Genomic DNA, 25,596 nt, shown 5'->3' on the forward strand with positions numbered 1-25,596 from the left:
TGATGCGTATTTGAGACCATTCTTCATCTATTCCTGTGTTATTCAGGCTTTTGTGTCACTATAGGGAAATACCTGGCCAGACACGGTGGCTCACGCCTGTAATCCCAGCACTTTGGGAGGCCGAGGCGGGCGGATCACGAGGTCAGGAGATCGAGACCATCCTTGTTAACACCGTGAAACTCTACTAAAAATACAAAAATATTAGCCAGGTGTGGTGTAGTCCCAGCTACTTGGGAGACTGAGGCAGGAGAATGGCAAGAACCCGGGAGGCGGAGCTTGCAGTGAACGGAGATCACGCCACTGCACTCCAGCCTGGGCGACAGAGCGAGAGTCCGTCTCAAAAAAAAAAAAAAAAAAAACCTGAGACTGGGTAATGTACAAAGAAAAGAGGTTTAATTGGTACACTGTTCTGCAGGCGGTACAGGAAGCGTGGTACCTGCACCCGCCTGACTTCTGGGGAGGCCTCAGAATGCTTTTACTCATGGCAGAAGGCAAAAAGGGAGCGGAAGCAGGCACTTCACATGGCACAAGAAGAGCTAGAGGGGAGAGGTCCCAGACCTTTGCACAACCTGATCTCGCATTAACTAAGTAAGAACTCACTTATCACCAAGGGGTTGGTGCTCAGCCATTCATGGGGGATCCTCCCCCATGATCCAGTCACCTCCTACCAGGCCCCAGCCCCTAACGTTGGAAATCCCATTTCAACAGGAGACTTGGAGGGGACAAACATGCAAACTATATCAATGCCCACATCATGAAACCCACAGATAGTCATGCTAGCCGCTGCTTTTCTTTTCAGCCTCCCGAGTAGCTGGGATTACACATGTCCAGCACCACACCCGGCTAATTTTTTTGTATTTTCTGTAGAGACGGGGTTTCACTATGTTGGCCAGGCTGGTTTCAAACTCCCAACCTCAGGTGATCCACCCGCCTCGGCCTCCCAAAGTGCTGGGATTACAGGCGTGAGCCACTGCTCCTGGCCTTCCACTGCTCTTTTTCATGTATCTGTGCTTTCACATATGCCAGTGGTTCTCAACTGGGGAAGATATTGCCCCACAGGAGACATTTAGCACTGTCCGCAGATATTTTAAACTGTCACAACTAGGATGGGTGGGGCATTGCTGCTGGCATCTAGTGGCAGAGGCCAGAGATGCAGCTAAACATTTGATGGTATGCAAGACAGTCCTCCCACAAAGAATGATCTGTAGCACACACCGTGACACAGGTTCTTAGAAGGTTATACTGCATTTATTATTACCGTGATTGCTTTCATTCTATGGGCTGCAAGCATAAATGCTGACAGGGTGCAGAAAATTAAGTGAATCAGAGAAGCAGGTTAGACAAAATCAACAGCAGACGCTGAGTCTGGAGCCAACATGCCCTTTCTAAAGCATTCAGATTCAAAACTCCACGACGCTGAGCACAGCCATGCAGCAGGTGGATGGGTCACAGCTTCTACGAGGCTCCCAAGCAAGGGTGGGGGACAGTTTGTTTCTGGTACTTATTTCATTGCAAGTATGGATCAATATTTATTGAAAAGTTCCCTCTTAAATCTCCTTTCAGAGCCCAGCATACTCCTAAGTTCTAGTAAGTAAATGGAAAAATAGGGCAAAACTCTCAACTTAGATCCTTAACATACCCTCTTACATTTCCTTTCAGAGTCCAGCATACTCCTAAGTTCTCATAAGTAAATGGAAAAATAGGGCAAAACTCTCAACTCAGATCCTTAATACAGTTTTCCTGTGCTTCTGAATTTTCTTTTCAGGGGTTCTTTTCTTGGCCCGGCATGGTGGCTCAGGCCTGTAATCCCAACACTTTGGGAAGTAGAGGTGGGTGGATCATCTGGGGTCAGGAGTTCAAGACCAGCTTGGCCAACACGGTGAAACCCCATCTCTACTAAAAATACAAAAATTAGCCAGGTGTGGTGGCACATGCCTGTAATCCCAGCTACTCAGGAGGCTGAGGCAGGAGAACCCCTTGAACCTGGGAGGCGGAGGTTGCAGTGAGCCAAGATCGAGCCATTGCACTCCAGCCTGGATGACAGAGCAAGACTCTGACTCAAAAAAAAAAAAAAAAAAAATTCTTTGTAATTTTTCTAATGACCTTAATCTAGTTTTTCCAAAAATACATTCTATATTTTGGGAAATGCTCTATGAAAGAAGGAGATGCTCTATCAAAGAATGCTCCTTAACTCTGTGGTCAAATGGGTTTGAGAAGTGTTTACCAGCACCTTGAGAGGCCAAGGCAGGTGGATCACCTGAGGTCAGCAGAAGTGTTTACTAGCTATTCCTTTAACTGGTGTGACCAAATCTTACTTTATCAAATGGTTCCCACCCCATCTTTTTATAGTGAAATATTTTAATATTTAGGGAAGCAGCGCTTTGAAGACTTTGTGAAATACTCAAGCACTCTCCTTGGCTGTCTGATCTGCACTCTCCTTCAGCAGAAGGCCATCTCAGTTTAAACTTCCATTTGTGTGCAGAGAAGTCCCAGCTCATCCTAACTCAGTCCCCATCCCTCAGGCAGAGACCTGTTCTTTCCTCCTTACATATTCTCAGTGAGGGTAGGCATACTGAAATGGCCTGGTTTTCTTCAAGAAGGAGCCATCTTGGTGAAGATGGAGGAAGGCAATGAGTCACCCTGTGAAATGGGGGTATAGCTGGAGAGCAAGTGCACGTCGGTGTGGCCCAGTGACTTGGGTCCTAGACAAGGACACACATCTCTTAGGCCCATGGGTCACCTCTGGCTAGTTTTCAGAATCAAGGTCCATTAATGACTATTAGGTCCATTGAAAAAGATAAGCATAGATCTTCTGGAGCTAGATGGAAAAAAGGGCCAGTCACTTTGGGCAAGGAGAGTCTAACTACAAAGTAGCAGGAGGCCAGGTGCGGTGGATCATGCTTGTAATCCCAGCACTTTGGGAGGCTGAGGCAGGTGGACCACCTGAGCTCAGGGGTTTAAGACCAGCCTGGCCAACATGGTGAAACCCCGTCTCTACTAAAAAATACAAAAATTAGCTGGGTATGGTAGCAGGCACCTGTAATTCTAGCTACTCGGGAGGCTGAAGCAGGAGAATCACTTGAGCCTGGGAGGCGAAGGCTGCAGTGAGCGAGATAGTGCCACTGCACTCCAGCCTGGGTGACAGAGTGAGACCCTGTCTCAAACAAACAAACAAAAAACACCCAAAAAAGAAAGTAGCAGAAGGTTTTTATGACTACCAAACAATCAGACACATTCTACCAGAAAGAGCTGGACCAGCCCTGCCCTCACTTTTTTTCTCTCCCATGATGCAACATGGTACTGTGTTTTATTATTTTACATTTAATTTTTTAAAATTTCTACTTTTGTTTTAGATCCAGGGGTATATATGCAGGTTGGTTACCTGGGTATATTGTATGATGCTGAGGTATAGAGTACAACTGATCCTGTCACCCAGGTACTAAGCATGGTACCCAATAGTTACGTTTTTCAACCCTGGGCCCTGACCCCCTCTAGTAGTCTCCAGCATCTATTGTTGCCATATTTATGTCTATGAATACCCAATGTTTAGCTCCCACTTGTGAGAATAATATGCGGTATTTAGTTTTCTGTTCCTGTGTTATTTTGCTTAGGATGATGGCCTCCAGCCGCGTCCATGTTGCTGCAAAAGACATGATTTCATTTTTTTTATGACTGTGTCGTATTTCATGGTGTATATATACCACACTTTGTTTATCCAATCTAGCATTAATGGGCACATAGGTTCATTCCATGGCTTTGCCATTGTGACTAGTGCTGAGATGAACATACAAGTGCATGTGTCTTTTTGACAGGATGATTTGTTTTCTTTCAGGTATATACCTAGTATAGAATTGCTGGGTTGAATGGTAGTTCTAAGTTCTTTGAGAAATCTCCAAACAGCTTTCCACAGTGGCCAAACTAACTTACATTCACACCAACAGTGTATAAGCATTCGCTTTTCTCCAAAGCCTCCCCAGCGTCTGTTATTTTTTAGCTTTTAATTTTTTTTCTTTTTTTTTTTTTTTTTCCAGATGGAGTTTCTACCTTGTTGCCCAGGCTGGAGTGCAGTGGTGCAATCTCGGCTCACTGCAACCTCTGCCTCCCGGGTTCAAGCAATTCTCCTGCCTCAGCCTCTGGAGTAGCCGGGAGTACAGGCTCGTACCACCATGCCTGGCTAATTTTGTATTTTTAGTAGAGATGGGGTTTCGCCATGTTGGCCGCTGGTCTCGAACTCCTGACCTCAGGTGATCCGCCCGCCTCAGCCTTCCAAAGTGCTGGGATTACAGGCGTGAGCCATCATGCCTGGCCTGGCTTTTAATTTTTTTTTTTTTTAAGTGACAGGGTCTTGCTCCATTGGCCAGGCTGGGGCACAGTGGCACAATCATAGCTCTCTTCAGCCTCAAACTCCTGGGCTCAAGGGATCTCCTGCCACAGCTTCCTAAGTAGCTGGATTATAGGAACATGCCACTATGCCTGGCTAATTTTTTTTACTTTCTGTCAAGACAGGGTCTTGCTATGCGTTTCCTAGGCTGGTCTTGAACTCTTGGCCTCAAATGATCCTCCCACCTCAGCCTCCAAAAAATGCTAGGATTATAGGTATGAGGCACTTGACTTCACAAATAACTGCCATTGGTGTGAGATGGTATCTCATGGTGGTTTTAATTTGCACTTTTCTGGTGATAAGCAATGTTGAGCATTTTTTCATGTTTGCTGGCCACTTGTATGTCTTCCTTGAGAAATGTCTTTTCCTGTCTTTGGCCCACTTTGTAAATGGGTTATCTTTTTTTTTTGCTTGTTGGCTAGTTTAAGTTCCTTATAGATTCTAGTATTAGACCTTTGTTGGAAACAGAGTTTGCAAATATTTTATCCCATTCCGTGGGTTGTCTGTTTACTCTGTGGATAATTTCTTTTGCTGTGCAGAAGCTCTTTACTTAGGTCTTACTTGTCAATTTTTGTTTTTGTTGTGTCTGCTTTTGAGGACTTAGCCATCAATTCTTTTCCAAGGCCGATGTCCAGAATGATGTTTCCTAGGTTTTCTTCTAGGATTCTTACTGTTTGAGGTCTTACATTTAAATCTTTAGTCCACGATGAGTTAATTTTTGAAGACGGTAAAAAGGTAGGGGTCCAGTTTCATTCTTCTGCATATGGCTAACCAGATATCCCAGCACCATTTATTAAATAGACAGTCCTTTCCTCATTGTTTTTGTTAACTTTGTGGAAGATCAGACGGCCTTAGATGTGTGGCTTTATTTCTGGGTTCTCTATTTTGTTCCATTGGTTTGTGTGCCTGTTTTCGTACCAGTACCGTGCTGTTTTAGTTATTATAGACTTATGTATAGTCTGAAGTCAGGTAATGTGATGCTTCTGACTTTGTTCTTTTTACTTAGGATGACTTTCCATGGCCTCACTTAAAGGCATTTGTGCCTCCTTAGCCCCTTAGACCCTCCTGCCAGTCACTGCAGGACATAGATAAGTGTTCAGTCCCCATTTTCCAGCCTGGCTTGTCAGTCCAATCAATCCTTTGAGTTAGGGGTAGTTTCTTTCTTCACAGAAATGGAGACAATTTTGGTTTTGGAAACTCAATCCAGCTCCACCAGGACTTGAACTTATTCCCAGGAATCCTGCCACAGACATGAAGACCCTCAGGCACAGGCTCCAAGTGTTGGTGACAACACACACTCTACTGGGCAGAAGGAATAAGGAATTTTCTGGGCCAATATCACCAGTCAATTTCAGCTCAAGAATTCTGTCTAATGCCTCAAGGCTCTGGGAGCTCTAAGAAATCAATTTTGCTAAGAATCCCTAAAGATAAAATCTTTGGGGTATGATCCTGCTGGTGTCCATGAGATTGGCTACGTCTCAAGACCAGAATCAGACAAATAATTAACAAGCGTCTCCTCTAAGCACATGCGCCACATAAACTTGCTGGGAAGATGAAGAGTATCCAGATGAAAAGATTCCCACCACTACGAGGCAACACACGCCAAACGTGAAGTGATGGATAAAGGCAGTGGGGACTCCAGCGTTTCCACAGGGACCTATCACCATGGGCTGGGGGAATCAGGAGCGATTTTTCAGAAGTGCGTCTTCAGGAAAGCCTCAAAGCTGGTTTCTTGCTCTTGACATTGGCCCAAGTTCCAAGCTTCTCCCCATCATGGACAAAAGGAAAGTGGGCTACTCCTCACAGCAGCTGTACCTGGAGACAATTACATTCTAGCTCAGTCCACCTAATTGGCACCGCACAGCAGGGAGAACAAGCCAAATGGCAGGCTTGTGGAACAGGCATTCTGGGAAGGACGGCAGCCAAGTGGGTTTGGGTTCAGACTGCTGCCCATGCTACTTGGAGCGTATTAACTGGACCAGCAGACCAAAGGCCCATCGCAATTCCACTAAGACTGTGGGGAGAGCTTGGAACTGTGGGGAGAGTTTGGAAGCTCCAACTCTTTGTATTTTATCTTTACTGCACTGAATTGTCATTGTCAGTGAAAGCACTGCCATTCATTTGGTTTTCAGAAACTCAAGGCGATGTGGCTGTTTCCTCCCTAATGACTCCCCTGAGTGTGGTGCATCTTAACGCCACCGAGTGTGGAGGTGCAGCCCAGGTGGGTCAGAAGCAGGAGACACGATTCTAGTGTTCTTCTCATTCAACAGGGGAATAAGCTTGAAACTTGACTCTCACCAGTGTGCCGAAGTGGTCAAGGGCAGTCACTGATGTTGTGCTTCTCCAGGCACCTGTACAGAGTGTGCATTCAACAAATACCTCATGCCACTGTGACTTATCTGCAAGTGTATTTTATTTTTATTTTTTTAACATTGTTAAAAACATTTATTCTGATACATTCTATCATAAGTTAGTACAAGTTCCACTCTGCTACAGGTTCATCTGTGAAGAGCCTTGTGCCATCCAAATAGTGACTGAATGATGTTCCATCTCTTATCCGAGCCAGAGCACACATCTTTCATGCTGTCCACTGATTGCCTCCAAATCCAGAAGACCAAATAATCCTTTATCCCCAAAGTAGGCTCAAAACAGTTGGTTCAGACATTCCAGGATCTGCACCCCTCTTAAATCCCAGGTAAATCACAAGAGGGATAAGCCCAAGTGGATGGCAAACTGGCCCCCGTTGAAGAGCTGCTGCAGTCTCTGCTTGGCCTCTTTGCTCAGCTTCACCATGGCGACGGCCGTGTGGCACAGGGAGGACCCCTTACAGCAACCACCACATCGGGAATCCGAAAGGGAGAAGTTATTTTTATTTTTACTTATCTATTTATTTATTGAGATGGAGTTTCACTCTTGTGGCCCAGGCTGGAGTGCAATGGCACGATCTCAGCTCACTGCAACCTCTGCCTCCTGAGTAGCTGGGATTACAGGTGCCCACCACCAAGCCTGGCTAATTTTTTGCATTTTTAGTGTAGACGGGGGTTTCACCATGTTGGCCAGGCTGGTCTTGAACTCCTGACCTCAGGTGATCCACCTGCCTCGGCCTCCCAAAGTGCTGGGATTACAGGCATGAGCCACCACGCCCAGCCTGCAAGCGCATTTTTGAAGGGCTAGTGAAGAGCTGGGCGTGGTGGCTCAGGGGCTATAACGCCAGCACTTTGCGAGGTCAAGGTGGGTGGATCGCTAGAGGTCAGGAGCTCAAGACCAGCCTGGCCAACATGGTAAAATCCCATGTCTAACTAAAAATACGAAAATCGGCTGGGCCTGGAGGTGCATGCCTGCAGTCCCAGCTACTCAGGAGGCTGAGGCAGGAGAGTCACTTGAGCCCAGGAGGCGGAGGTTACAGCAAACCCAGATCAAGCCACTGCCCTCCAGCCTGGTAGACAGAGTAAGACTCTATCTCAAAAAACAAAACAAAACAAAAGGCTAGTGAAGCTTCTTTGAACTGGAAAGGTGTGTCTTTCAGAGTAGTTTCCGTGGCTAATCAACCCCTTCCTTCCTTGTCTCCCTCTGCTCTTCCGTAAGCTTAACAGTAGCAACGTTCAGTTCCCAGTGATGCTCAGTTTTAAAAATTTACTGCATTCAGGGTGTAATTTCCAGATCTCAAAATAATTCCTCTTAAAAACAAAACAAAAACAAAAAACAGACCCTTAAGCTTACTAAGTCTCCATTATGATAAAAAATATATATACATATAAGTCTTTCTTATTCAAGTGGGGAAGATTAAGAGCGTAGCCTGTGGAGGAAGAAATCTATCAAAAACCACATTACGCTCAATGACATGTTTGGGCTCAGAGCTGTACTTTCAAGGTATTTCTCATCTTTACCATGAAGAATCCTCTCCTGGAATTACGTCCATTCTATGGTAGCAGGAACTTGACTCACAAAACCACAGCCTTCTGAAACATTGGCAAGGAAGTTGGGTCATATATGGACATTTCTTTCTATGAGCCTCTAAACAATCAGTTATTTGTTTCCCCCTTTTTTCCCACAAGAAGAATTTTCTCTAAATAATTGGAGATTTCCCATGGGAATCAGGCAATGGTGACTTCCAGGTCTTAAACTCTATCTAAAACAGTTTGACAACAAAAGACACAAGAATGTGCCTGGCTGGCCTGTAACAATGCAAATTCTGGTAGTAAGAACAACAGCCAAAGTGTGGAACTTCTAGTACTTCTAGTACCTCAGAGGAGGGCGGGCACTAGGGCAAAGCCTCTCTGGTTTGTATGTAACTAAGAAAGTGTAATCCTCCCAGCACTGACCAACTAAAGCTTAAATTTTCTATGACCTATGAAAAAAAGTTTGCAAAAAGCCTTCATAATCTAAGTAGCAAGAATATCAGACTCTGTAAGAAAAGATATTCGGCTCAAGAGCTTCAAAAAAAAATTTTTTTTTTGAGATGGGGTCTCACTCTGTCACCCAGGTGGGAGTGCAGTGGCACAATCCTGGTTCACTGCAACTTCTGCCTCACAAGCTCAAGCGATCCTCCTGCCTCAGCCTCTTGAGTACCCGGGACCGCAGGGGCAGACCAGCACACCCAGCTAATTTTTTTTCTTTGTATTTTTGGAAGAGACAGGGTTTCACTATGCTGCCTAGGCTGGTCTCGAACTCCTAAGCTCAAGTGATCCACTTGCCTTGGCCTCCCGAAGTGCTGGGATTACAGGCGTGAGCCACTGCACCCGGCCTTAAGAGCTTCAAATTTTTTTTACCTGTACAACCATTTGAGCATAGTTCACACATGAATTTCAGCGTGCCCACAGAAGGCTAAATGCTTCATAGAGCACTGTACATTAATGGCAGAGAATATTGAGGATTTTAAATCACAGATGGAGGAGAGTTGGGATTCAGACTCCCAACCAAATCAGATCTGCCTGATAACAAATCCTATGTTCTTTCTTCTCTGGCACCAGGCTTTGACCATGTCCCGTTTGTCACAGAGGATCTAAGCGAGTCCTCCATGAAACCTCTTAAGGGGGACAGAATGTTTTGTGAAAAGACAGTGAGCACACAGATGTTTACAGCAGCTTCATTCATAATTGCCAAAACTTGGAAATGACCAAGATGTCCTTAAGTGACTAGATAAACCGCGGCACACGCAGACAATGGAGTATTACATGACACTGAAAAGAAATGAGCTACCAAGGAACGAAGACATGAAGGAAACTTAAAGGCATGTTACTAAGTGAAAGCAGCCAATCTGAAGGGCCATCTGTGGTATGATTCCAACTATATGACATTCTGGAAACGGCAAAATTATGGAGACAGTAAAAAGATCCCTGGGTGCCAAGTGTTGGAGGGAAAAAGGGAAAAATGGGCACAGAGGTTTTTTAGGGCAGTGAAACTTCTCTGTATGATAATGATGGATACATGTCATTATACATTTGGTGTGTCATTATACACACCACCACGCCTGGTTCATTTAAAAAAAAAAATTGTTTTTTAGAGACAGGTTTTACTATATTTCCCAGGCTGGTCTCAAATTCCTGGCCTCAAGTGATCTTCCTGTCTCAGTCTCCCCTATAGCCCAGATTACAGGTGTGAGCCACCGTGCCTGGACTTTTTTTTTTTTTTTTTAATATATAACACCAAGAGCGAACCCTAATGTACACTGTGGACATTGGGTGATTAAAAGATGTCAATGGAGGTTCATCAATTTTAACAAATGCACCACCCCAGTGGGGGGGTGCTGATCATGGGGGAGGCTGTACATGTGTGGGAAAAGGAGATATATAGGAAATCTCTATCTTTTGCTCAGAAAAAATTATTTATTTATTTTTATTTATTTTTGAAACCGGGTCTCACTCTGTCACCAAGGCTGGAGTGCAGTGGCGCGCTCATAGCTCACTATAGCCTCAACTTCCTGGGATCCAGCAATTCTCCCACCTTAGCCCCCCGAGTAGCTGGGATTATAGGTGCGTGCCACTATGCCTGGCTAACTTTTGTATTTCTGGTAGAGACGTGGTTTTGTCATGTTGCCCAGGCTGGTCTCGAACTCCTGAGCTCAAGAAGGCCACTTTAGCCTCCCAAAACCCCTGGCCAGAAAAAAACTTAAAAGGCTGGGTCTTGCTCTGTCACCCAGGCCAGAATGCAGTGGCACAGTCATAGCTCACTGCAGCCTCAAAGACCTTGGCTCAAGCAGTCCTCCTGCCTCATCCTCCCAGGCAGCCGAAACTACAGGCACACACCACCACGCCTGGTTCATAAAAAAAAAAAAATTGTTTTTTAGAGACAGGTTTTACTATATTTCCCAGGTGGCTGGTCTCAAACTCCTGGCCTCAAGTGATCTTCCTGTCTCATTCTCCCCTATAACCCGGATTACAGGTGTGAGCCACTGTGCCTGGCCTTTTTTTTTTTTTTTCCTTTTTTTTTTCTTTATCAATTTTGCTGTGAACTTAAAACTGCTCTAAAAAAATTAAGTCTTAAGAGAGAGACGGCCGGGCCCTGTGGCTCACACCTGAATCCCAGCACTTTGGGAGGCCGAGGCAGGCAGATCACCTGAGGTCAGGAGTTTGAGACCAGCCTGGCCAACATGGTGAAACCCTGTCTCTACCAAAAATACAAAAATTAGCTGGGCGTGGTGGCGTGTACCTGTAATCCTAGCTACTAGGGAGGCTGAGGCAGGAGAATCGCTTGAACCTGGGAGACAGAGGGTGCAGTGAGCCAAGATCATACCGCCACACTCCAGCCTAGGCGAGACTCCGTCTCAAAAAAAAAAAAAAAGACAAGACAATGAGCTTCAGTTAAACAACTATGGGGCTAAACTTAGCATTCCTGCTCACTAGCCATATGAATAATAACTCTTTCAATGCCTCAGTTTCCTCATACGAAAATGTGCGACGTAGCTGCAGAGGTTTTGCTAAAATCAAGAGACAGTGCTTTAGATCATCTCAGTGCCGGCCACAGTGGGCATTTGTCAAGCTGTGGTTACAGTGACTCTCCAGTAAAACCTACTCACTCCTCCACCAGTTTCTTCACATTTCAATCTTTCTGCTGTTTTGGCTTATTTACATCACTAACCAAATTATACATAGCTTGTCCTGGTGTAATTGAAAGTGACAAAGGGGAAAGTGGGAAATGAAAACAGAGAGCTCAGTGCACAGCCGTGGTGAAAGACTCAGAAGTCAGCACTCGGCGGTTCCCAAAGGGGCTGCCAGCTCCAATTAGGCCACTAGTTACTTGACAAGAGGAGGAAGCCGGGAACCACATGCCACCCAGGATTCCCCTGGAAAAGCTACACAAAACACCCACTCTTGGAGTAGCACAGAAAAGCCTCCTGGTCATCTTGCTGGCTAAGTGCCGGTGCCATCAATGAGATCTTGGGGTCCACTCAGAAGGGAACTGCACTTCCCTCCTCAGGTGCACTGTAACCTTCATCTTTTTTATTTTCCAAATTATTTACTGGCTAGGGATGAGCCAAGTCTAATGGAAGATAAAAGAATTGTAATGATTAAGGCTACCCTAAAAATCAAAAGAGAAGCTTAAACCAGCATGATTAACCATACTATTTAAAAAGAAAGGTTATCCCTGAGACAGTCAGAACACCAGGCGTCTTTTTCTGTCCTTTCCATTTGCTGACTATAATAAACCTCAAAGGAGAATTCTGAAATGCCCAAAATGATGCCCATGAATGATTTCCAGATGGTTCTTTCTCTATCTTCACTTTTCAATCCCAGGAACTCTGTTCACCCTAGTTGGTTCTGTGTCATATGTAAGGAATTGACATTTCCAATGGAACATGCCAGTGACCTTTCACCCAGCTCAGTGTCTTTCCTTTCCCCAAGGGACTCCTGTTCAGTCTTGACACGGTTTGGATTTGTGTCCCCGCCCAAATCTTATGTAAATTTTAATCCCCATTGTTGGAGGAGGGACCTAGTGGGAGGTGACAGGATCATGGGGGTGGATCTCCCCCTTGCTGTTCTCATGATAGTGAGTTCTCATGAAATCTGGTTGTTTAAAAGTGTGAGGCACCTCTCCCTTTGCTCTCTGGCTCCTGTTCCGGCCATTTAAGATGTGCCTGCTTCCCCTTCACCTTCTGCCATGACTGTAAGTGTCCTGAGGCCTCCCCAGAAGCAGAAGCCTGGCCGGGCACGGTGGCTCACCTGAGGTCACGAGTTTGAGACCAGCCTGGCCAACTTGGTGAAACTCCATCTCTACTAAAAATTCAAAATTAGCTGGGTGTAGGGGCACACGCCTGTAGTCCCATCTACTCGGGAGGCTGAGACAGAATTGGTTGAACCTGGGAGGCAGAGGCTGCAGTGAGCCGAGATCGCGCCATTGCACTCCAGCCTGGGCGACAGAGCAAGACTCTGTCTCTAAAAAATAAAAATAAAAAAACCAGAAGCCTGTACAGCCTGCAGAACTGTGGGCCAATTAAACCTCTTTTCTTTATAAATTACCCAGCTTCAGGTATGTCTTTAGAGCAGTGTGAGAACAGACTAATACAAGTCTCACAGGCACCTCTACTCTGAGCTCTTGGGAAATCCTTCCAGAATTTCTTTATTTCTATACATCCTTCAATGGAAAGGGATATTTAATGTTTATTTTTGAGAAAGGGTCTCACTCTGTCACCCAAGCTGGAGTGCAGTGGTGTGAACATGGCTCACTGCAGCCTCAACCTCCTGGGCTCAAGTGATGCTTCTGCCTCAGCCTCCTCAGTAGCTGGGACTGCAGGCACCCATGCCAGGGTAAGTTCTGTATTTTTTGTAGCAACAGGGTTTTGCCATGTTGCCCAGGGTGGCCTCAAGCAATCCTCCCACCTTGGCCTCCCAAAGTGCTGGGATTATAGACGTGAGCCACTGCACCCATCCAGATCTCACTTTTTATTTCCTTCTTAACTCTCCTTGGCCACAAGTTTACAATATTCTCTACCTGACAAGTGTCAGATGCAATAATCGTCCCAATCCTGTGGCTCCCAAGGGTTTTCTGGATCCAGTGCAAACTCCTGAATGTGGCCACTAAACACTTCAAGTGGCTCACCCTGTTTTCCTTGCCAGCTCCATCTGGTTTCCTCCATCTTGTGTGGCAAGATACTGTGTCCCCACCCTTGTTTAAGAGGTAGTGCCTGTCCCTCATCAACCTCCTTCCACTCGTGCCAGCCTAAGTTCCCCACATTTGCACATGGTTTTATGGAGTTTATAAACAGTTTCACACAAACTGGGCCTGTCATGATGACAATTAGCACAGGGCTCTCACTAAAACCAGATGGATGCTAGTAGGAGGCTCACACTCACTCAAGTGAACTGTCCCATCAAGCCTGTAAGCCCCCTCCCTTCCCCAGGCATCTGGACACTAATTTTTACCTCTAGCTAGATGAAACGCCCTTGCCCAGGAACAGCTAAGCAAGGGGGTTTTGTACTGGCTCTATGCAGAGCACAAGGCCTCCAAAGAGAATCAGGGAACACCCAGGGATCCGTGAAGAAACAGCTGAACACGTGCAAGGTCACAGTCTTGCAAAAGTGACACTCGAGCCAGGGCAAGCCCAATCTAAAAATAGATGCACCTGAATTGGGACATCAGAAGGTGCCAGAAGGCACAAGAACACCACACCTAACTCACCTGGCCTCACTTGCTGGGCTGGGACAGCCAGCGCTCCGGGTATGAGGCAACAAAAAGATGAACAGGCACTGTCATTCAACCCTTGCTCAAGGGCAATCGGGGACCCAGTGGGAGTAGAACCAGGCCTCTACACCTGACTGTGGGTACGCAAGGGCACCCTCCCCTGGAGGGGTTGAGCCTGCTCTACGCAAATGCAACTGAAGTAGGGAAGGCAACCCTTAGATACAGCCAACTGTATCCAATGACACCGAGGGAGATGAGCCTGCTCCGGGCAGGGCAACCAAAGCCACCAACACAGACACCAATGCCTTCTTCCGGGATGGACTAATGATGAAGGCTTTTTATTTTGTAAACCCAGTGTTCTGCAGCTGGAAAATGTCCGGGAGAAAAAACAAGATGGAAAAATAAATTCCAGCATTAAAAACAAAACAAAACAAAAAAACCAAAAAACAGTTGTTTACCCTCTACAGATTCAGTCTTTAGACTTTAGGAGCACCTACAATCATCAGGAACACATATGGGGCCCCTATCCAACATTCTCTCTCCCACTGTCCCCCCAACACACATATAAGCTGACACTTGGAGTCCCTGCCAAGCCAATCTCCAATAAATTCTTAAAAACAAAAGGTTCCCAATAAAAGATTCCGGAACAAAGCTCCGCTCTGTAGGTACACTGTAAAAAGGAAGTTTTCCCCATGGACAGAATGAAATCAGGACTGGGCTCAGATAGAAAGGCCAAGTGGATATTAACCTGTCTACATACTACTGGTCCTTTCATCTGTTTTTCAAAAACAGACCTGAAAAGAGTAATATTTGTCTCTACGAAGAGTTAAGTGTTTGAAAAAAAAATTAACACACACACACAAATCAGAATTCCCTTCTCTCACATCCTGGGCCCTGGGTCTTTGAAACTCTCTGGCCTGTATATAGAGCAAATGGTAAGCTTGCCCGCCTTCAGGGTGTTTTCTCCCAAACCCAGAAATGCCCTTCTCCTGGGGACACAGCAGGGCTTTCCCGGAGAGTTTGCCTGCTTCTAGGCTGAAATGTCTGGACGCAAGACAAAGACGGTTCTTTTAGTCAAGAGCCCAGAGGACAAGTAGCAAGAAATAGAGGAGACTCCTGGCCTCAGGGTTTGCTGTCTCTGTGGAGAACACCCCCTAGCACAGAAGGTCCATAACTGGTTAACTGGGGAATCAGCAGAATCTGGGGGCCACGAAGCTGAATCTGATAGGAAGGGCCAAGTGTAGATGCCACGGGCTCATCATTTTTTTGCCTGGATGTCACAGCGGCAATCTAATAATGTGGGGATTTCAAGTGAGGGATGCTTCTCCAATTGGAAAGTAGGCATCAGGAGGGTAGGTGGCATCTGGTCCCAGTATTCCTTTGCAGCATTGCACAGTTCTGGAAACACCCAACATACTCTCTGTTGTTTAGAAAGTAACGGTATCCAATGAAGACCCCCTACAGCTTCTAAAAGAAATAGGAATTCAACTCCAAAACTTTGCCTCTCTCACAGGGACAACTAGGTACACGTTTTCACCACTTCAGGCTTTCCCCACCCCCTACGTTTTGCTGAACTTAACCTCTGTATACACTAGTCCCCGCCAGGCTCACTGTAAATATTTCATGCTACCTCCACTCCTGTATGAGCACATGTCAGAATTACTGAGGCTGCTAAGCCTGAATTTAGGTTTGCTTCACCAGCTTTCTATGTCAATTCTGTGTTAAGAAGTGGTCCTATACACAGCATAGCCTCAATTTCAATAGAACACCACCTGGAACAAAAACAGTCTTTGTCACTGAATTATTGTCTCCGTTTCATCATCTAAGAAAATGGCATTAGCAATGGCACCAGATTTCACTGAGTACCCTTTCTCACATTGACATCTGTCCTCTGAAAGTTTCAAAGTTGTCCTCTGAGACATGTTCTATCTACTCCTAAATTTTTCCTTTTCAAAATGAGATCCCTGTGTTAGGATCAGAATCTTTTTTTTCTATTTTTGAGATGGAGTCTCACTCTGTCACCCAGGCTGGAGTGCAGTGGTGCAATCTCGGCTCACTGCAACCTCCGCCTCCTGGGTTCAAGCAATTCTCTGCCTCAGCCTCCCGAGTAGCTGAGATTAAGGTGCCCACCACCATGCCTGGCTGATTTTTGTATTTTTAGTAGAGACGGGGTTTCACCTTCTTGGCCAGGCTGGTCTTGAACTCCTGACCTCGTGATCCACCCGCCTCAGCCCCCCAAAGTATTGGGATTACGGGCGTGAGCCACCGCGCCCGGCCAGGATCAGAATCTTGAGTATGACTTACTGGAATGACAATGCAATAAACTTTATTTAGTCATTTTAATTTTGAAAAAACCTCCAAGTTTTAATGTTTTGGAGCCGTGTAGGCATGTGCCACTTGAGCAGAGAATTTCATTAGCTGTTTAATTCTGGGATCACGTGGCACTGGAAAAGTTCATTGGGGCACACTGTGGTTGGGTTGGTAGCCACTGAAGAGTTACAGACACTGACATTCCTGTCACCCAGAGGCACTGACATTCCTGTCACCCAGAGGCAGGGAGTGACATCCGGCTCTAGCTTTTAGCAGTAGAGAGTGTGTGCTGGGGGTAGGGGAGAGGTTGGAGAATGACACAATTAAAATGCAAATGTTCCTCCGCTTGCTGCTAAATGAACCTGAAGGAAAATTAATACATAAATTGCAAGCCTCTGGCAAAATCAAGACTTCAAGATAACCAGAAAAATGCAAACTAAAATCCTTCACGACTGTACTTCTAATACTGTGTAAGCTCTAAACCCTGGCCATAGTGAACAATGGTGTTAAAGAAACAGATTTGGTTTTTCCCCCTTCAACTTTGACCTGCTTATTCACCTGATGATGTCAACTATCCATGTGATTACCAAACTAAGAAAGACAGAAACCCACACTGGCAGCAAGAGCCATGACGAACAGCCCCACCCAGTAGGTTCATAGCTTCTAGAAATGCCCAGAAGTTAACATTATAATAGTATGAATCAGACACTGCATCCAGAGTTTGTACATTTCATATAGTAACTCTTAGGGTCTTAGCCTTTGTATTTTTCAATTGTACAAACTAGATAATTAATCAGAGATATGAATTCAATATGCCTGAAGTCCTCAGTAATGCAGACCATGGGCTAAATCTTAGCTTTGTGTTTCTTTCCCTTTGATACTATTCTTTTTTTTTTTTTTTTCCCAAGGAAGTTTCACTCTGTCATCCAGGCTGGAGTGCAGGGGCATGATCTCAGCTCACTGCAACCTCTACCTCCCGGGTTCAAGCAATTGTTGTGCCTCAGCCTCCTGAGTGGCTGGGACTACAGGCATGTGCCACCATGCCCAGGGTTTTGCCATATTGGCCAGGCTGGTCTTGAACTCCTGACCTCAAGCAATCCACCCACCTCAGCCTTCCAAAGTGCTGGTATTACAAGCATGAGCCACCACATCTGGTCTGATACTATTCTAATCAACAGTATTTTCTTCAAGTCTCCTTTATTTTCAGATCTTGGGCCTACATGTGATGCTTTTCTCAAAGGCAACTGAAAACCTGTACCCTAAAAGAAGGATGCAATGTTTTTCATATAAAAAAAGACGCTAAACTTTTGTTCACTGGGTACATTTGTTATCCTTGCACTCAGCATGTGGGACCCAGCAGATGAAAGCCCGAACTTCAGAGAGAAACGTGGGAATGGAAGGTTATGTTCTTCACCCTATGAACTCCAAATAGCATACCGACTTCAAAAGAAAGCCTTCCTCCACTAAAACAAAACGTAATTTCAGAAAGATCATCATGCTAGAAAGACACCTCCATGGAGTGGGTTTCCTTTGAGTGGTTGAGCAGTTTTTTCACTTTGGACCCTCATGTTAGTCCCACTGTTAGCCATATCGGCTACAGGAGGAGAAACAGAACAAGGCGAACCTTCTCTAGCATGTCAATTGCGGGGTTTGGTTACACTTAGACAAGCACAGAAATGTCAATCAATTCAGTCTGTATCCACCAAAGCACTAGAGAATGAGGCACAAATGGGATACCCGTCTGCTATGGTCTGAATCTTTGTGTTCCTCCAAAATTGGAGGAACCCCCTTGGGGGTTAGGATTTTAGCATACAAATTTTGGGAGGCCCATCTCAGCCTCCAAGGTACGATATTAGGAGGTGGGGCCTTTGGGAAGCGATAAGGTCATGAAAGAGGAGCGCTCATGAGTGGGATTAGTGTCCTTATGAAAGATACCCTAGAGAACTGCCTGGCCTCTTTCACCATATGAAGACCCAGCAAGAAGGCACCGTCTATGAACCAGAAAGCAGACCCTCACCAGACACTGAATCAGCTAATACCTGGATCTTGGACTTCCCAGCCTCTAGACTATGGGAAATAAGTTTGTTACTTATAAGCCATCTCATTTATGGTATTTGTTATAGTAGACCAAATGGACTAAGACACTGTCTGGTCTTTTGTGTAGTAGAGCCAAGGCTGGGGCTGGGGCTGGGGCCGGGACCAGGGTGGATTAAGTACGGCAGACACTGTAGACTGATTCACTCAATCCCCATTTAGCAGAAAATGTGAAACAACCATACCCCATTGCAGCCAGAGTTGCAGGCATGTGAGCTTATTTCTACCAATCAGAAGCATCCCAGTATAACCTGGATGCAGTGTGAGTGACAGAGGCGGCAAGGGTCACCCATTATGATCCAGGCCTTCTGAGGAGCATGGCAGAAGAGAAGCGCAGTCCTGGCATTCATTCCCTCAGCTCCTGGGGACTCAGCAGCCAGCGGAGGCAGCATGATTTTTCTGCTAGAACAGACCCATGGTATGGTTTGGCTCCTTTCCTGGCTCCATCACATCCAAGCCTGATTCTTGGTTCTTCCCAGAACTTCTGTGAACCACCTAACCAACAACCGTTAACACATCCCTTTCTGCTTAAACTAGCTACAGGAATTTCTGTTGTTTGCAGCCAAAAGTCCTGCCAGACTCGGCAAGAAAACAGAGAAACGAAAGAAAGCGGGAAGGACTGTAGGAGTCAGCTGACAGGGGCGATGCAGTGGCCACGTGCTCCAAGTCAGGGGCTTCTGAACCCAGTTCTGTATGTCCAGTGAAGCCACATAGTGGCATCCACAGAACAGAAGCTTTAGCGATGGCTCCACAAAGGGTGAGTCTCAACTCTACTGCCCCAGGCTCTGTATTGTGCTGGACAAGTTTCTCATATTATCTGAGCCTGAATTAATTCATCTACAAAACTAGAACAATGCTACTTTCCTTATAGAGTTTCAGAGAAAATAGGTAATATGTCAACAGCCTAGTACAGTGCCTAGTGACCAGCAGTTGTTTCAGAAATAGTGTAACTATCCCATCAAATCATCACAAATTGATTTGGCTTACATACCATGTATGTCAAAATATAAGGTTATATTTTCTCTTCTCTAACATTATAATAAAAGAGGAAGTTGTTACATATTTGAGTCTGTACAAATTATATTATGAACCTCTTTCAATTATATTAATTTGGATGACAAATTACTATTGGGAGAAGACACAATTATCTCATATCAATGGGAATTTTAGATGCTTAAACAGAACTGGTTTAAAATAAAGGGGGGAAATCAATTTAATATTAAATTTAACAATTATGCCTAGGGGAGATAATCTCACCATTTTAAGTGCTATATTTTCTTGTAGCAGAGTAGCATGGCGGTTAAAAGCAGGAACTGGCTGGGCGTGGTGGCTCATGCCTGTAATCCCGGCACTTTGGGAACCTGAGGCAGATGGATAGCTTGAGGTCAGGAGTTCGAGACCAGCCTGGCCAACATGGTGAAACCCCGTCTCTACTAAAAATACAAAAAAAAAAAAGGCTGGGTGTGGTAGCTCATGCTTGTAATCCCAACACTTTGGGAGGCCGAGGTGGGTGAATTACGAGGTCAGGAGTCCGAGACTAGGCTGGCCAACATGGTGAAACCCCATCTCTACTAAAAATACAAAAAAATTAGTTTGGGGTAGTGGTGGGTGCCTGTAATCCCAGCTACTCAGGAGGCTGAGGCAAGAGAATCGCTTGAACCCAGGAGGCAGAGTTTGCGCAACTGCACTCCAGCCCAGTTGACAGAGTGAGACTCTGTCTCAAAAAAAAAAAAGAAAGGAAAAGAAAAAATAAAAATTAGCCAGGCATGGTGGTGGGGCATCTGTAATCCCAGATGCTTTGGGAGGCTGAGTCATGAGAATCGCTTGAACCTAGGAGGCAGAGGTTGCAGTGAGGCCAGGTCACACCATTGTACTCCAGCCTGGGCGACAGAGCAAGACTAAGTCTCCAAAAAAAAAAAATGCAGGAACTCTGGAGCTCCACAGCTGGGTTTGAATCTTGGCTCTGCCTTTCATGAACTATGTGACTTTGAGCGCATAGTTAAGTTATTTGACCTTTCTGAACCTTAGTTCCCTGAATAAAGTGAGATAAGGTATCAATCTCACAGATTTCTCTGCATAAACGAGTTAATACATGTAAGGCACCGATGACAGTATTTGGCACGTAGTAAACGCATCCATAAACGTAAGCTATTTTCAATTATAGGATGAAGGGATGAAGGTATGGAGGAACTGTGGCAGGGTCATATGAATACTTGTGGTCTTGGATAAAATGTCCAGTGACAGCACCATACATGAATATAAATATTACAGTCTTTCAAATAATAAAGATGGAAAGCAATACACCCTTAAAACTGACTCAGCTGACTCAAAATTTGGCTCTGATTATTTGAATAAATTTGCTTCATAAACTATATGAATGGGAAAAGGAATATTCAAAATTAATGTCATTTAAATTTTAAATGTGATTTTAATTATATATGTGAATATTAGAGCTATACATGACTATTTCATGTACATCACTGTATTATTAGTAGTAAACTGAATTGTTATCCTTTTAGTATACTAAATATAGTATTTCGCGTATATTAATGTTGGCCAAAAACCTTTTTGTAGCTCTTGCTTATTATGTATGGGGTTTATATTCTACTGTATGGGGTAAAAGAAAATGTTCTTCTCTTTTTTTAATCAGCATAGAAAATTCAAACTGTTATCAAAAAGCATCTTAACCACATGTCCCTGCTCCCCAAATTAATGCCCTTATGATCTCTTTTGCTTAGATTTTTTGAGTTTAAATGCATTTTATTTTTAGACAAACTACATGACGTGCTTTTCTTAAAACAATGCCTCCATTCCAAATAAAGCATGGTCGAAATAAATGAAGAGCTCAAGATGACATCATTCCCATTTTCTTAAGTCCTGTTGTTGTGTGGATGACAAGCTGCAGTCAGTTACGATGACAGGTGATACATCCAAAGCAATTGCCAAATTTGTTAACATTTTCCCATTTCTAAATCATCCTCAAAGAAAATCACATATGGAGTCACACCATCCTCCCAGTAGTCCAGTAAAGCAACCATGCCACCTGGATTCATGGTTTCCCCAATACAGAAAGAACTGGTAGCTTTTTGTTTGTTTTGAGACAGTCTTGCTCTGTTACCCAGGTTGGAGTGCAGTAATCTCAGCTCATTGCAGCCTCCGCCTCCCGGGTTCAGCAATTCTCCCACCTCAGCCTCCCGAGTAGCTGGGATTACAGGTGTGCACCAACCACAGCCAGCTAATTTTCTGTATTTTTGGTAGGGACAGGGTCTCACTATGTTGCCAAGGCTGGTCTCAAACTCCTGAGCTCAAGTGATCCTCCCACCTCAGCCTCCCAAAGTGCTGGGATTATAGGCGTGAGCCACCACGCCCGGCCAGAACTGGTCGTTTTTGAAATTACTAAGGATGTGCTTGACATGTTCTGCAGCCCCTGTCATAAAAGGTTTTACTCTTTCTAGTCTCTGTTCTTCAAGTTTGTCTTTGATTGATATCACGTAACCTTTGATGTATTTCTTGTAGGCTTCTCTGGTGAAGCTAGTTTCCTGAAAGTGATGGTTCATGACAGTATCAACACCAGCCATTACTGTGCTTTCCGTGCCCTCGCCCTCGGGGCCTTCAGCGGAGGCATTTCCACCAATGAGCGAGTCATCAGTGTTACCCTCTCTCCTACAGACCATCTTTGCCTCCACTTCCACGCACAGCCAGTCTGGGATCTCCCGGATCTCGTGAACACACCTGATCATGGCTGACGAGGTCCCAGTAGATAATCATGATGGCGGCCGATGGCAGCTAAAGGGAGACGACCAGTGGCGCTGCCTTCTAGGAGCCCGGAGCTTGGAGCTGCGCTCATGGGGAGCGGGGGCGGGGCCTTGCTTAAATTTCAAACAAAAAAAGGATCAAACCAAAAATAAAAGAAAATAGAGGGAAATGTAGACTATCTTTGTGCATTTTAAATATACATAAAATCTCCAACATGGATAAAGATGTTATTCGATTCTATTTACTACCTGATCCTTTTCTTTCTTTCTTTTTTTTTTTTTTTGAGACGGAGTCTGGCTCTGTCGCCCAGGCTAGAGTGCAATGGCAGGATCTCGGCTCACTGAAGCCTCCGCCTCCCGGGTTCAAGCAATTCTCCTGCCTCGGCCTCCTGAGTAGCTGGGATTACAGGCATCCACCACCATGCCTGGCTAATTTTTGTATTTTTAGTAGAGACGGGGTTTCACCATATTGGCCAGGCTGGTCTCGAACTCCTGACTTCGTAATCTGCCCGCCTCAGCCTCCCAAAGTGCTGGGATTACAGGCATAAGCCACCGGGCCCAGCCACCTGATCCTTTTCTTATGCCTTCATTTAATTGGGAGATCCTTTTCTTATGCCTTCACGTAACTGGGAGTGGGGGGTGGGGATTAAGGAATAAAATCCAACTAAAATAGCAAGACTTTCTTCATAAGGCATGAAACATTAAACATATAAAATATTGTATTTCACAGTGTCCTCTCTCATCTGTATTTCATGGGAAATAGATGGATGAATTCAGCCTGATAATCCACTACATGTAGCTATTAGTGGGTCTCTTGAAGGAAAGGCACAATAACCCAGACGGGTGTATTAACCAGAGCTTTTATGTCATTTATGACTAATACTATGAACTGTGTCCCCTCTCAAAATACACATGTTAGAGCCCTAATCCCCAATGTGATAGTATTTGGAGATAAGATCTTTGGGAGGTAATTAGGTTTCAGTGAGGTCAAGGAAGGGACCCCATGAAGGGATTAGTACCCTTATAAGAAGAGATGCCAGATAGCTTGCTTCCTTGCTTTCCCTGCCATGTGAAGACACAGTGAGAAGACAGCCATCTACAACCCAGGAAGAGAGCCCTCACCAGAAACCAACCATGCTGCTGGTACTTTCGTCTTTCCAGCCTCCAGAACTGCGAGAAAATAAATGTCTATCATGTCAGCCATGCAGTATTTTATTATGGCACCCTGCACAAAGACAGGTAAGGAGTACGGCCACTTAAAACATTAAGAAGTCATCATAACCAAACTGTCAAGAAAACAATCATCCACTATAACAAGACAAATCCCTTTGTGTTGATCTTTTTCTCAGTTCTCGATTATCAGCTTGGGCTAACCAAGCATTCTACCCAGAATTAGATGGATAGTACAACTTTCAAAGTTTAGACATAACATTTAATCTAATTCTTATTGGATATGAGCCCATCCAAAGGTGGAAAATATGTTCAAATATTCTATTCTAGATATTGTGAGTAGTCTCTTTTGTTTTTTCTTTTTTTTGAGACAGAGTCTTGCTCTGTTGCCCAGGCTGGAGTGCAGTGGCACACTTTTGGCCCACTGGAACTTCCGCCTGCTGGGTTCAAGCTATTCTCCTGCCTTATCCTCCCAACCAGCTGGGACTACAGGCACGTGCCACCATGCCCGGCTAATTTTTGTATTTTTAGTAGAGATGGGGTTTCACCATGTTGGCCAGGCTGGTCTGGAACTCCTGACCTCAGATGATCTGCCCGCCTCAGCTTCCCAAAGTGCGAGGATTACAGGGGTGAGCCACTGCACCCGGCTATAAATAGTCTCTTAATAGATTTCCTACATCATTGATAAAAACCAAACTAAGGCCGCGCATGGTGGCTGACACCTGTAATCCTCACACTATGGGAGGCTGAGACAGGCTGATTGCTTGAGCCCAGAAGTTCAAGACTAATCTGGGTAACATGGCGAAACCCCGTCTCTACCAAAAATACAAAAACTGAGGTGGGAGGATCACCTGAGCCTGGGGAGGTCAGGGTTACCACTGCACTCCAGCCTCTGCAACAGGGTGAGATCCCATCTCAAAACAACAACAACAACAACAAAAAACCAACGAACATTTGGACATCGGTAACATGAAGTATATTTTACTTGTGTGGTATCTCAGTTAAAATTACTTCAATTTCAGGCCAGGTGTGGTGGCTCATGCCTGTAATCCCAGCACTTTGGGAGGCCAAGGTGGGTTGTCACTTGAGTTCAGGAGTTTGGACCAACTTGGCCAACATAGTAAAACCCCATCTCTACTAAAAATACAAAAATTAACTGGGTGTGGTGGCATGTACCTGTAATCCCGGCTACTTGGGAGTCTGAGGCTGGAGAATAGCTTGAACCTGGGAGGCAGAAGTTGCAGTGAGCCAAGAACACACCACTCCACTCCAGCCTGGGTGACAGAGTGAGACTCCATCTCAAAAAAATAAAATAAGGCTGGGCGTGGTGGCTCATGCCTGTAATCCCTGTAATCAATGGAGATTGAGCCCATTCTGGCTAACATGGTGAAACCCCATCTCTACTAAAAATACACACAAAAAAAATTAGCCGGGCGTGGTGGCACGCACCTGTAGTCCCAGCTACTCGGGAGGCTGAGGCGGGAGAATGACATGAACCCGGGAGGCGGAGCTTGCAGTGAGCCGAGACGGTGCCACTGCACTCTAGCCTGGGAGACAGAGCGAGACTCTGTCTCAAAAAAATAATAATAAAAATAAAAATAAATAAAAATAAAATAACCTCAATTTCACTCTTAGCAACACAAATACACACTTAAAAACCAAGAACCACCACTGAAGTTAGGCAATAATGGGGGAGGGGAGCTGATATAAAATAGTGATGTGTAAGTGCACTCTACCAAGGAAAGATGATAACAATAAGCAAACTCCCTACCCGTCCAAAGTCCAATAACAAAAGTTATCAACTTCTAGCACATGAGCCATGGCCTCCAGGCTCTGAATGGGTTGTTTCAAGCCTTTCAAAATGAAAAGTTATAGATCAGTGTTGACAGAAATCCACATCCTCAGAAGGTACCCAATACCTGAATAAATCCACTCTTACTCTGGGAAGTTCTTAGTGGGAAGGTTAACTCTGTAGTGAGAAAATACTTTCCTGACCAAGAAGATACACAGAGCTAGCATGAAGCTATATTTAATGTTTGACCAGGGGTCTGCTGGGTTGGAAAATGCAAACATCTTCCAGTGGTAAACTGAACTCCACCCCAGAGGGGAAAAATGCAGGCCAAGAACATGGAGGAAGATTACACTAACTGGCTTAGAAGAGGAAGAAAAGCAACCCCAGCATCCTCAGGTTGCAGGTAGAGAAGGGGAAAAAGAGACTATCAAGCCACTTCAGCTTAAACTAGAACACCTGCAAGGCAGTAGAAAGGT

At 45.0% G+C, this 25,596-nt stretch overlaps 2 protein-coding genes and 1 pseudogene across 10 annotated transcripts in view; all 3 read right to left on the minus strand.

Annotated features, from left to right (window-relative positions):
- PDZD2 (PDZ domain containing 2) overlaps positions 1-25,596 on the minus strand; it is a 472,210-nt gene that overhangs the window by 181,043 nt on the left and 265,571 nt on the right. The window lies entirely within an intron of this gene.
- On the minus strand, positions 6,792-7,466 carry LOC129144088 (mitochondrial import receptor subunit TOM7 homolog). The gene is given in 2 exon segments (XM_063810506.1): positions 6,792-7,102; positions 7,105-7,466. Coding segments are annotated over 2 exon segments (165 nt in total). The 5' UTR covers positions 7,175-7,466; the 3' UTR covers positions 6,792-7,007.
- Positions 17,193-22,184, minus strand: LOC129144087 (translationally-controlled tumor protein-like; annotated as a pseudogene).

This window comes from Pan troglodytes, chromosome 4 (genome assembly GCF_028858775.2).
Source record: "Pan troglodytes isolate AG18354 chromosome 4, NHGRI_mPanTro3-v2.0_pri, whole genome shotgun sequence".
NCBI classification, from domain to species: Eukaryota; Metazoa; Chordata; class Mammalia; order Primates; family Hominidae; genus Pan; species Pan troglodytes.